At 39.0% G+C, this 13,521-nt stretch overlaps 1 protein-coding gene across 2 annotated transcripts in view; it reads right to left on the reverse strand.

Annotated features, from left to right (window-relative positions):
- The window catches only part of LOC139934018 (uncharacterized), a 128,058-nt gene that overhangs the window by 100,332 nt on the left and 14,205 nt on the right, over nt 1–13,521 (reverse strand). For both annotated transcript variants that reach the window (XM_071928289.1, XM_071928290.1), the window contains exons 5-16: nt 12,702–12,878; nt 11,565–11,744; nt 10,324–10,575; nt 8,430–8,609; nt 7,032–7,232; nt 6,394–6,585; nt 5,082–5,279; nt 3,977–4,183; nt 2,962–3,062; nt 2,327–2,495; nt 883–1,107; nt 340–528 (exon numbers count right to left, since the gene is read on the reverse strand). In XM_071928289.1, coding sequence (XP_071784390.1) covers nt 340–528; nt 883–1,107; nt 2,327–2,495; nt 2,962–3,062; nt 3,977–4,183; nt 5,082–5,279; nt 6,394–6,585; nt 7,032–7,232; nt 8,430–8,609; nt 10,324–10,575; nt 11,565–11,744; nt 12,702–12,878 — 2,271 coding nt within the window. The remainder of the gene's footprint in view (nt 1–339; nt 529–882; nt 1,108–2,326; nt 2,496–2,961; nt 3,063–3,976; nt 4,184–5,081; nt 5,280–6,393; nt 6,586–7,031; nt 7,233–8,429; nt 8,610–10,323; nt 10,576–11,564; nt 11,745–12,701; nt 12,879–13,521) is intronic.

Raw genomic sequence — 13,521 nt, forward strand, 5'->3', positions numbered from 1 at the left:
GGCACCCCCGAACAAAGATATTGACAAAATAGGGACACCGCCAATATAGGGCTAGATAGCTCAGTTGGTAGAGCGCCAGCACGTTAATCCGGAGGTCGTTGGTTCGAATCCCACTCTAGTCAATTCTTTGTTCAACCCAAAAAAGAAATTATTGCGTATGAAATGCATCTGCCAAAAAAACCAATGGCAGAACATTTCTGTGTGTTTGGCTAGAAACCCGTTTCTGCTTAGCTGGACTCTTCTTTAGTAAATTTGTGTGTTTAGACAATCTGGTAAAACACTCCTTGATGTAGTCCTACAAAGTGTATAACATGACAGCAATCATTTCCAAATGCTTACCTGTACATTGAAAGTCCTTCCCACTCCAAGAGGTGTCTGCTTGACACTGACGGACTCGGAAGGTTTGACCGCTAGGTGTCCTTTGACCCTGGTCACAACGAAACTCACAGGAGTCTTCATATGAAGCACTATCACCATTGCAACCCACAATGTAGCCATTGGTAATATTCGGAAAGCTGCATAAGTTTACTGTAGGAAGAAAAGCAAAGCTTACAAATCTAAAAGATCTCTAAAAGAGATCTTCATAAAAAGATCAAAAATGCATAATTTAACTTAAACTAAGCAAATGAATAGAAATTCATTTTTTCTACCACAAAACAAGAACAGTTTTTTGTCAGCCACCAAGGGTTGTATTTAAAACATAAAAAGTAAAATAGCGTCAAACATAAAAAAAATGGTTGTACTTTACTTTATTTGTTGTAAATATTCCCCATGAGAAATTGGAAGCTTAAACGATAAATGTTGACCTTTAAACCAATCTCCTCTGAAATAGCACATACAATAAGAATGAATAAGTTTTAGTTGTTGTTATTCTAAACATACCATTACATGATGGTGGATTCTGGGTCCAAAAACCCACAGTACTCTGCTCACTCAGACGGTCGCACTGTCTAACCAATGTAGTGCCCTCTGTTGACAAAGTGTGGCCAGCCTCACAACTGACCGCACACCTTGAGCCGTAAACAGCGCTCTCAATACAGGAACCATTTCCTGACACAAGATCAATCATGCCATTTTCTGGGGCACTTAAACCATAACATCTGGTCACTGTATTGAATGAAACATTTAAACCTTAATTCATAAATACCTCAGACAGTTTTGCTATTCCTACTGGTGGAGAGCGCGTCACATGGGGGTGTTTAAACCGTTGATAATAACCAGTGTTTGTATTACCGATTGTGAAACTCCGCACTAGTCTTGATGCAAGACGTTTCTTGTTACAGGCGATGCAGGCGCTGTCGGTGAGTTGGCCGCGCTGTGTGTGAAAGGAAAACCAGCGAATATGCACCAAGACTGTACGCGCATGCGCACGGACGGAATCAGAAAACACACAGAGTATTACGCCTTTTAACCAAAAAGGTAGTTATGAATGGGAATCAAAGTGTGTTGAATCGGATTTCAACTAGTGGTTTAAATAGTTGATAATGACCAGCTGGATCTGTTTATAACTGGGGTTTTTTGGATAGCATTTGTGCGGCTTAGCGCATGGATGCGAGGAATACGCACACAAACTATTCGAACATGCCAAAAACTGTTGATGCCTATAAACCAAAATAGCATTTACGAATGGGAATAAAAGAGTAAGAAGGATTTGAAACTTTGCATGGTGGAAATACGATATAGAAAGGTTTGCGGTAACACCATGTAATGACTATCTCTAATGAGTTGGGGTGGTTCTGAAAAGAACCGTTGGTTTCAACTCGACGTTTCAATCAGTATGCTCTAATCGTCTTCTGGAGAAAGCTGGATTCTGATGCTGCATGCTGCTAAAGTACTGTGGAGGCGGATTAGCTTGGTGATGCACAAAGGCGGGAAATAGAGGCGGGAAATGAAGCTCGGTGATGCATGGTGTAACCTGCTCTGGAGTCTTGGGTGGTGCATCAGAGCCTAGCTTTCTCCAGAAGATGGTCAGAGCATACTGATCGAAACCAAGTTGAAACCAACGGTTCTTTTCAGAACCACCCCAACTCATTAAAGATAGTCATTACATGGTGTTAGCGCAAACCTTTCTATATATAATAAAAGAGTAGTTCTTTAACCGCCATGTAAAACTGTGCAGGGTTGTGGTCATGCTATAAAGGCCCGAGCCGAAGCAAGGGCCTTATCACACGCCCACAACCCTGCCGGTTTTTAATTGCCGTTGAAGAACTTGTGGGGGTACAACCATGTGTACATGTATATCTCTTTTGTGGGAGTGTTGGCTCTAAGAAGAGCCGGTGTAGTCTGTGTGAAAAAAAATACAAAGCTATACTAATTGACGCCTAACCTTTAGCCTCAACTTGCATAGAGCAAAACCCTGAATTGCCTGCACTGTCTGTGGCTACATAGACCAATGAATGTGTGCCTTCAATCAATGTAGTAGGCCTTGTCCCATTGACAGGATCTGAGTTGAAGGTGTGCAGGCTGGCAAAGATAGTTTGACCAGCGTCAGTCCCCTAGAAAAAAGATTGAAAGAGCACCTTAATAGACTTGACCATTTCCAGTGTGTTCAACTAATCTCAACTTATGCACACAACAAAGACACAAAGTGCAAATGAAGGCATTGAATGGATAAAACTACCTCATACATATTCATGATTGAGAGCCTAATTCCCATTGGTCAATTCACCATGATGTGTCTATGCAAATATTCATGCGCAGGTTGATTATTCTGTGTGCATTTTGTCTTTCTTGATTGATTTTCTTTTGTTTATTTTCACTTTTGTTTTCTTGTTTACTTTGCTTCCCTTGAGCACCTGTAGTGGATATATAAGACTTTAATATTATCACTGGTGTTATTTATGCTATGATTTTCATTAATATTTTATAAAGTAAAGACTATGCAAATAACAAATTTAAACACACTGATATTTTCTTCCACTTGAACCCAGACTATCATGAAGGAAAATTAAATAAAGTTACCGTCACAGGTTCCCATGACCATGACAATGACACCATGATCTGACCAGTCCCAGCAAAGATGACTTGGTTCACTGGGCACTGCACTAAGGGAGGTGTCTCATCTAAAGAGAAATTAACAGAAAAAGTTTGTTGTTACCTAAAAGGTATGTATACGTTTGGTAATGACTCTGAAAATTAACAGCAATAAAAACTCACGTGGTAAGAATTGGTAAGAAGTATAGCAGATTTGGATTGTATAATGCATTTTGAGGAACATTTCACTTTGAACTATTGCTTATATAGAAAAAGATATCACTTTTCATTCCCCAAAATTTGAATAAATAAAGCATTAGGAATTGGGGTACTTTTTGTTACACATAACACAATGTCCACAGATTTTCATCAAACTAACACTGTTTGAAGATAGTGATAGCAGAAAATTATGTCACAAGAGTAATTTTTGTCTCAGTTTCAGTGTGTAAAATGTATTTACCAGTGATGGTAATTATATACCAATACGTTTTATGATAATATACCATAAATGGTACATACGTTTTACATGCTAAAACTGAGACAAACATTATTTTTGTGACTTATTCCACTCATTTCTCAAAAACTACAGCACCTCAAGAAGTAATATTTAAGGGAAGCTTTGTTATCTTCAAACTGTGTAATTAGAATAGAAATCTGTGAACATTGTGTTTTGTGATTAAAGTACCCAAATCCTTCAAAGTGGTAAGACTTCTCAGATTGTGTATTCCTAAAGGGATTATTCTTCCTACGGTAGTTAGTGTAACACAACACACCTGGGGCCTTTCTCAAACCACGGCTTGGGCTCCGGCTTAGGCTCCGCGTGCTGTGTACGCAGCTTGCATTTAACCTGCATTTTGGAGCAGCGCGTATTGCACGGATATCAGCACGCGGAGCCTGAGCCAGAGCCCAAGCCGTGGTTTGAGAAAGGCCCCTTGTTTCTTCAGATACTAATTTTACTCGTTGCAAAACTAATTTCACTTCCAAGTTGTTCATTTCAGCTTACCATTGCATTGTACACTACTACCATCCCAAATTCCTGACACAAGACAATTGCGACTCCCTGTACCAAAGATAGTGTAGCCTTCATTGCAAACAAAAGTACATGTTGTGTCAAACAATTGGGTTCCAGTTGTAAGTCTATCTTGTCCATTACGTACACAGTAAGAAACAATACCATTGGCAGGCATGGAAAGTGGTGGGCAAACCACAGCTATAACAAAACAAAAAGACAGTTAAAAGTTTACATCATATTGAACACAATTTGAATCAAATCACGTTGAGCCTTGCCTTGGAAAATTATAAAAAATATTAAAGGTAAACCCAATAGGCCTATAAATGAAATAAAGAACACTTTCACATACTTTTTTGCCCAATCGTTGAAGTACTGTATATCGGACCCACTGCACAACGTGCAACGCACTTGCACACGCTTCCATTTTTGAGGTTCAAAATGTTCACACAAGGATGGTACAAGTGTGAACGCACTATTGCGCGACCAGCCATCCTTTATTGTGCATGCTAGCAGCCGACAGGAGAGTCATGCGTACAAGTGCGCTGCGCGCTTTGCATATGTGTAAACTAAGTAGTGTTTGCCTTCTGGAAGGCTAAAGATTTTCAAACTGTAAAGTCACATCTCTTTATTGAGCATAGTTTGCCATGCACCCTTATAAAGAACAAAGTCGCAAACTACAAAAAGTAATGAATAATCTGACCCATGTTATCTATGACAACAGCCTAACTCAAAAATTCTTGTTTATTATATAAGATCATTTCTGGGTAAAATGAGGGCGTTTTTTTCCATTTCAATGATTCCTGCCGATGATTTCACCAAAATCTTCTTAACTTAGGATTTAGGACGAGTTAGGTTCCGTATAGGACACATTGAACCCACCCTAAGTTAGGATGAGCTAGGATTAATCCTAGCATTTCATGAGATCGGCTTCTGGCTTACTATGTATGGATGTGAATCAAATCCTATCTCGGCCTCTTTTTACACTTTCATCCGTATGTGCAGCAAAACACTTGATCTTGGTACTTACTTTTCTTCAAAATATCATTTTTGAGTAAGACTGAATCTTGATGTTGAAAGGCTAACTATTGCAACTCACCTGTGCACGAAATGGTTCCACCCGACCAGACTCCGCTGACCCCATTACTCTGACAAGTTCTCTGTACTTCTGATGTTGGAGAGTAACCACGATTGCAAGACAGTGTACACGTGGTACCATACGATTCATAATTTCCAGAACAGCCGCTCTTCGTGCCATTATTTGGGACTGGCAAATCACTGTTGTAACACGTGATCTCTGCAAAAAAAAAAAAAATCAACTGATTTAAAAGAAACTGCTTGAGTCTACAGTAAAAGCATTGATCAATTTTTTAGCATTGCATTGTTTAACCTGGAACAATCCATGCCAGCTGTAGGAAAAGCGCACATTTCACAGAACAATGTCTATCCTTTGCTAGGTTTTACAATTTGTTTTCATTGTTACATAGTTTAGCAGTTATCTATCCCACTGGAATCCCACCATCATGGTTTCTTTACCGGGATCTCTGTTTAGGTCATTCCCACCAGGATCCTGCCCAAATCCCGACAGGATACAATTAAAATCGTGCTGGGAATCCCAATAAATTTGTTTGTACGGTATTGCTTATATTGGCAAGGCTCCCCTCTATATTTCTGAACTTCAAGTTTACACTCCATCAAGAAATCTTCGATCAAGTTCCATGCTTCTTCTCATTGAACCCAAGTCTCAACACTCATGGGGAGACAGGTCTTTTTCTTCAGCTGTGCCACACATCTGGAACTCTCTACCACTCAATCTTAGAACTTGTCTTTGTACCACAACATTCAAATCTCTTCTCAAAACGAATCTTATGTCAGAGATTTTCAAGGACTAATTTATGTTGTGTCTGTTTTTATTTGTTGGTTTTACTGCACCTTGAACACCCAGCAGGGTGGATACGTGCGCATTACAAGTCTTGTCTTGTCAAGTCTTGTCATTGTCGTCGTCGTCGTCGTCGTCGTCGTCGTCGTCGTCATCGTCGTCATCGTCGTCGTCGTTGTTATTGTTATTATTATTATTATTATTATTATTATTATTATTATTATTATTATTATTATTATTTTATTATTCTCAGAGCCATTTTTGTAGACAAATGATCCTCACAGCCATTTTTCTTCTTTCTAACATGTGGAATTTCTTTCTTGTAATAAAACCTGAAGATCAGCACAATACTCTGCAGAATGAAAATACCTGAAAAAAGACACACATATCTTAACTGTACACCCTCAAAGGGAAATGTCCCCCTCGGCTTCGCTTCGGGTGCCAAATATACAGAATGTTGAAGCCTCTGAGTGACGGATATGAGCGCTCTAAGCAATAATTATTATGATTTATTTGATAATATTTGACCCACCTTGACATTGGGGTAGGGTTTGCTCCCACTGATTCTCAACCCCACAGGTTGAAGATGATCCGCCTTGAATAGCGTACCCTTCAGGGCAATTGAAGCTACATATGCTGTTGTAGGGTAATGGGTTCACTGCAGGGCAGGTGTTGGACTCCTCCGGGTATAACATAGTGCTTGAGGGTATCGGACAGGTAGAGGCTAAAACACAAACAGGTGACCCCAGTATTAGTTTAACATAAGGAGTTGGTTTCAACAAGGGTTGAGTTCTTAACATCTGGGACAAAAAGTTAACCTATTCCAAGAAAATATGAGGATCATGGGGAAGTAATGAGCAATCAACCTGGATTTGCTTTTAGAATATATTGTAAGTTATCACACAAGGGCACGTGGAATACAGAAAAATATAGCACTTCTGTGTCCCATATCCAACGAGGTCGAGTTGGATATGGGACGCAGACGGGCTATATTTTTATGTGTTCCGTGGGCTTGCGTGTGTAATTTTTGCACTGTCCGTATTCGGAGTGTGACGCAGTGTGCAATAAAAAAAAACTGGGAGTAGGTTATATTATACCACCCTCCAGTTCGAGCATCTGATTGGTGTATTAGCGCGCACTGGAAGATAACATTTTATATAGCATGCTTACGTTGGCATCCGGTTGAAGTTCCACTCCAGGTTGCATCACTCTGATCCACACCCTGCACCATACAATGTCTAGCGGAACTACCAGTGATGCTAAAGCCGGTATCACACTCAAAATAACACCACGAGGCATAGGTGTTGCTACAAGAGCCGCCATTTTGGAAGTCACCATTGGTAGGCGGGTCAAGGGTTGGACAAGTCAAAACTAGGTGGGTGAAAGAAGAAAAAAAAATCAATACCAATATTTAGTCGTTTGGGGCTTATTTCAATTGCAGCAATGCAAATTGAAGTCATCAAAAGCTAAAATTCTTGACTTTACACTCACTTACGACAAAAACATTTGGTAAAAATTATATACTCAGTGGGCTTTAAAAGTGTTTAAATTTTGTAATTACCCATCCAGTACTCTGTATAATAATATAATAATGTTTTATTGAATTTAAACAAAGAAAACTATAAGCGCAATCTGTCACTAAGGGACACAATGAATTCCCATCAACGTTTTCAAAATGAATTTCAAAAAACAGCTTTGGGCCTCGCCAGATGAAAACTTATTGTGTTCCTCGTTTTTGAAACATTATAGCTTCAAAATCAGGCAAAATATTTCAAGATAAGTTTTACACCCGGATAACCATTACATTATATAAGCATGGAGGAAAAAGTAATGTGTCAAATCTGTGAACATTTCAATTTTTAGTCTTTAGTAATGTTGGACACGTTTGGTAGTTACTCAAAGTATAAACTAGCATAAAAACTTACTTGGTAATGAGCAATGATGAGCTATCGATAGTACAAAACAATGTGAAAAAGAGGCAATTTCTCATAAAATTGTTTGAATCTGAGATCAGTCATTTGAAACCATATAAATTTGTGCAAAAGGGGTATTTTTTCCTTTCAATGTTTTTTTGCGACTTTTTTAAACCATTGAGCCCAAATTTTCACAATTATTTTATTTATGCATAAACGGAATTGGATAAACCAAATGATAATAATGGTCTTTGACAATTACCAAATGTGCCCAAGGGTGGATTTCACAAAGGTAGTCCTAACTTAGGACTAGTCCTAGGCAATGCTAAGAGATAGGACCAGTCCTAAGTTAGGATGAGTTTACTGGTCCTTACTTAGGACCAGTCCTATCTCTTAGCATTGCCTAGGACTAGTCCTAAGTTAGGATGAGTTACTGATCCTAACTTAGGACCAGTCCTATCTCTTAGCATTGCCTAGGACTAGTCCTAAGTTAGAATGAGTTTACTGGTCCTTACTTAGGACCAGTCCTATCTCTTAGCATTGCCTAGGACTGGTCCTAAGTTAGGACTACCTTTGTGAAATCCACACCAGTGACTTTAAACAAACACACACATAATATTTTTTCTGTACCCTGAAATCAAAATGATTTTCTTACTTTGGCAATGGGGTTGAGATGGGCTCCATGTACCATCAGACTGACACGTTATGGTGTTACCCACGCCAACTAACTCGTACCCTAAAGCACACGCAAATGTGCATGATGCTCCCTTGATGTGATCATTGGGGCATGTGATCAACATTCCTTCTGAATGAGTTAAACCACTGCAAGTAATCACTGAAAGAAAACAAAATAATCACAAGAGGATAACTAATAATTAAAGGTTATTGAATGCTTTATACTCCAATTTTTACTCCCTCGTTTTCCAGTCTAGTTTTTTTCCTCAGTTTTTTTCCTCTTTTTGAACAGTCAGTTATTGGAAAGCGACCCCTTGCTTTCCGAGTTGTTAAATGTTTAGCCTGAGTCAATTTAAACTAAAGGATATAAGTTTTTAAAACACACCTCTTGCTCTTTCTGTATTCTGGTTGGGATGAACTAATATAGGCTAGTGATCGCGTGCGCATTTTGAGGGAATAGTACCAGAGCAGGCACTAGTCTTTGCAAATAGTGAACGTGGTAACAGCGCCATCTCTTGACTTGAACGGTGAAAAAACTACAAAATTCCATTTTCTGTTCTTATTTGACATTATAAGACAGAGTTGTGTTATAAAACACATATTGACTGGCATAATTTGGTTACCAGTGTACGTCTAATATTATACACATATTGACTGTCAACGAGGTAACTAGTAGACATCTATTCCCCTCGGGCCTGTTAGTGACCAGAGGGGCCTATTAAATAGGTCACTCTTCTTGTCACTCAAAGTCCCTCGTGGGAACAGACGTCTACTAGTTACCTCGTTGCGTCAATATGTGTATAATATTCCCTAAAGATTGAATCTGAGCAGATTGTGTATTCCTGTTGGAATTATTCTTCATCCCTGGACATATATGCTCAGGATGTTCGGCGATATCTCACAAACCTACCTTTTGAAATGAAATTGTCACATGTAGTTTTTCATTGTACAAATCTATATTTGTATAGGATGAAATCAAATATTTCCAACAATCAAATGTATACATGCTTGTCCTTAAGCAGTCCTTGGCAATAGATGAAATATGTAAATTGCCCATAGCGCATGCGCACTAAGTTTTGGTTGGCAAAATGAGGGAACATCGCGCTGTTTTGTACACTGGTAATGGCTGCGTGATGCAGACGCCTTTGCGTGTCTGCTTAGTGCACAACTCTATGGCTTTTGCCAACCAACAGGGTCTGTATGCATGCGTGAGTGTAATTAGCATATTTCATGGGAAGGGTCCATTGGACTAAAGTGTTACTAAGATGTGGGTTAGAATCCCAGCTGAGGTGCTCAAGTTGGCAATGAACCAATTTGCAGTCTTGTATTCTGAGAACTACGACAGTGATAATAGTGGCCAACTTATAAAAAATTGACAACGTGAGGTCCTTAAAGGCAGTGTACACTATTGGTAATTACTCAAAATAATTATTTGCATAAAACCTTACTTGGTGACGAGTAATGGGAAGAGGTTGGTAGTATAAAACATTGTGAGAAACGGCTCCCTCTGAAGTGGAGTAGTTTTCGAGAAAGAAGTAATTTTTCACCAATTTGATTTTGAGACCTCAAGTTTAGAATCGGAAAGCACTTGTGGGATAAGAGTGTTTTGTTCTTTCATAGTTATCTCCGACGACCAATCAAGCTCAAATTTTCACAGGTTTGTTATTTCATGCATATGTTGAGATACAGCAAGTGAGAAGACTGGTCTTTGACAATTACTAATAGTGTCCACTGGCTTTGAACAGTGTCAACAATAATATCCTGAAGCATTTTACAATTTCAGGAACATTTTTCAAAAAATGACAGCTGTCAATTTAATAACCTTTTGAGATCGGTTAAAACAAAACAGTTATAATAAAAACTTGAAAACAAACCTATAACAGTGACAGTGAAGCTGCAATATCCAACATTTCCCCGTCCGTCAGTTGCTTGATATTTGATACTAAAGAGCCCTTGACTCAGTTGGCTCCCAGATGGTGACCCTAAAATCTGAGATACCGTTAGACCACCAGGGACATTATCAGTAGCTGTAGGTGTTGACCAAGAGACGATTGCACTGGTCTGTACATCATCTGCCGTTCTTGAGAAACTGACTGGGCAAAAGCTGAAAGTTGGTGCTTGGATATCTGAAACAAAATAGCAGTATTACTGCTGACTTTCAGTAAGATTCGATCTTTTGAAATAATCTGCTTTTAAAATAAGCTATACACTTAGTGACATTAAAATATGTATAATTAAAACTCATAACGGTGTGCATTTTATTGGCTGAAGATGGATGTGAAGTCACTGACCAGTTAAAAATGATTTGTTCAGTGACTTCACCAAATATTATGTTTGATTAGCTTCTCCGTCTACAAATGGTTGCAGTGAGCCACAAACATTTTGGTTTGATTCGTGTGAGCAGCAGAAATGTTAATGATCAATCTGCACCGGTTATCAAATTTCTGACCAAAAATGTTTCAACAAATTGTGTTTACCAGGCAAGTTATTTTCATAATTAGGCAACAATTACTTTTGGTTTGAAGCTGACAGACACGTACTGTTTACAAAGCTGTTAAATGTACTGCTTAACAAATTTTTGAACGCAGCTATCAGCCATCTTTTGTGACGTTACTTAGCCAGGTCAGTCTACAGCAGCTACTTCAAATAAAGGGTTGTTGACCCATTCCACTTGATGCCATGGTCAGACAAATCTTGATTGCGCCATACTGGTGGGCAATTTCACTGTGCGTTTTTATATATAACTCTAAGCTGTGCATTATGCAGTGAAGTGCGCATTTGAGGCGATGCAGCGTTAATACACGTAAACCTAACTGCACACCAACATGGTGAGCGTGGCATCAGTCACCGCGTGTGACCCGCGTGCAAGGGGTCAATAGTGGAGGCTGGCTTGAACCAGCCACCAATAAGATATTGTTTGCTACTCAGATGACACATGAGACATGTCAGCTGACTTAGGGAGGCTGAATTCTCCAATGACAAGGGGGAGAGTTCTGACTCAGGAAAGCTACTAAAATGACACAGTAGTACAGGCTGGAAGAGTTTTAAAACCAGTCATTCAAAATCACAGTTAATGACAATTAGGGAGGTGCATATAGTTTGAAATAATACTGACCAACACATGTTGGAGTTGTTCCAGACCAAGCCTCTCCACACACTCGCGATGTAGTTGACCCAGAAGGGAATCCATAGCCGATGCTGCATTTGTACGTGCAGATGCTGTTGTAGTGGTTAGAGTGGGTGCATGTAACTCCCCCATTGGGAATATTTTGGAGAGCTGGACTACAGGTTTTCACTAAAAAAGTCGCAAACAACCACAGCCTTTTTTAACAGGTTTCGGAAAGTTTAAACAACTTTTAAAGTATGATCTGTGAAGTACATGGATACATATTGTAAAACGCGCTACGTAAGAACGAGTTATTAGCCTATAGGTTTTCACAACCAATTTCAACAAAAATCCTTTCATTTTAACACCTGGCTCATTGTTTAATCAGCACTCCGGTCAAAAGAAGTAATTCAAGTTTAGCATTCATTGGTCAAGTATTAGATCATTCAATTCCACTTGGCCGCAAAATTCCTTAACTTTCATAAAAGCCAGCACCAGGGGCTCTGATAAACCATTCCATTTCATCAAATATATAGGTAGTAAAAACCCAAATTAAGAATAGCAGTCTTAAAGCCATGAGACACTTTTGGTAAACAGTATTGTCCGAGACACACCTTTTGTGTATCACAACTTGTATATAAAATAACAAACCTGTGAAAATTTAGGCTCAATCGGTCATCGGAGTCGGGAGAAAATAACAAGAAAACCCACCCTTGTTTTCCCACATTTCGCCGATTCATGACATGTGTTTAAAATAAATTCGTAATTCTCGCTATCGAGAATTAATGTTGTTTTAATGTTTTCTCAAAAAGTAAAGCATTTCATGGAATAATATTTCAAGAAAAGTCTTCACCAGTACCTTCTAGCAATGGATGCATTCAATTTACTTGTCATGTTTTTGTCGTTTACCCTGTAAATTAGTTGTAAATCTGTGAACTTTTATTTTTTTTCTGTACCGCAGGTGTGTAAATGAAATAGAATGACTAAAGCGAATCCAATAGCAAACGACAAAAACATGACAAGTAAATTGAATGCATCCATTGCTAGAAACCCTAGTTTGTGTGCATTATGGGAAATGAGTGAACTCGAATACATGTGAATAAAATTAAATTGGCCAGGAAAATCTTGACTAACATTAAGTGGTACCTTGGCATGTTGGAAATTTGGAAGACCAGTAGCCATAACCATAGCATTTTGAGGTTGTTGATCCACTAATAATGTATCCTGGGTAACAGTTAAAGGTACACTCCGAGCCAATTAGATTGTTGTTGGTACAGGAGTGCCACTGATAAGGACTGGGTGGAACAGCAGAACAGCGGTAAACTAGCAAAACAAAAGGTATAAGTTTAAGAAAAAGGTTATCTTCAAGTTCAAAGTAGCTTACAAAATCTGTAGTTGCTGTGTCAAGGCTTCAACAATCCTATGTTTTGTTTTTCAAGTGTAAATGACCCAGCTTTCAAATTCCTTTGCAGTGTTTTTTGACACTCAATAACTTCTGCTAACTTATACACGTATCTAAGAGCAGTTCTTGTGTCACACACATTTTTACAGGCAACTTTGAGGCATCACACTGTACAACTAAAAGGAACAGTTTGGTGGCATCAGAACCATTTCGCTAAGAGTATCTTATACCTTAGAGTAGGGTTTTGTGACCGAGCGGATAAGAGCACCGAACTCAAGCTCAGGTGTTTCTGTTCAGCAGAGTGTGGGTTCGAATCCTGGTCATGACACTTGTATCCCTGAGAAAGACACTTTACTACAATTGCTTCTCTCCACCCAAGTGTAGATGGGTACCTGTGAGGGCAGAGATGGTTCTTGTGATTGATTTAGCTTATAGTGCGCTGCATATTTGGCAGCACATGCTGTATACTCCCCAGGGAATGAAATGGCCCAATGATCAGGGTTTATAGTGTTGTTGGAAGCACTTTGAGACGTGGTGTATAAAGTGCTATATAAAAAGAGAACA

This window comes from Asterias amurensis, chromosome 2 (genome assembly GCF_032118995.1).
Source record: "Asterias amurensis chromosome 2, ASM3211899v1".
In the NCBI taxonomy this organism is placed as follows: Eukaryota; Metazoa; Echinodermata; class Asteroidea; order Forcipulatida; family Asteriidae; genus Asterias; species Asterias amurensis.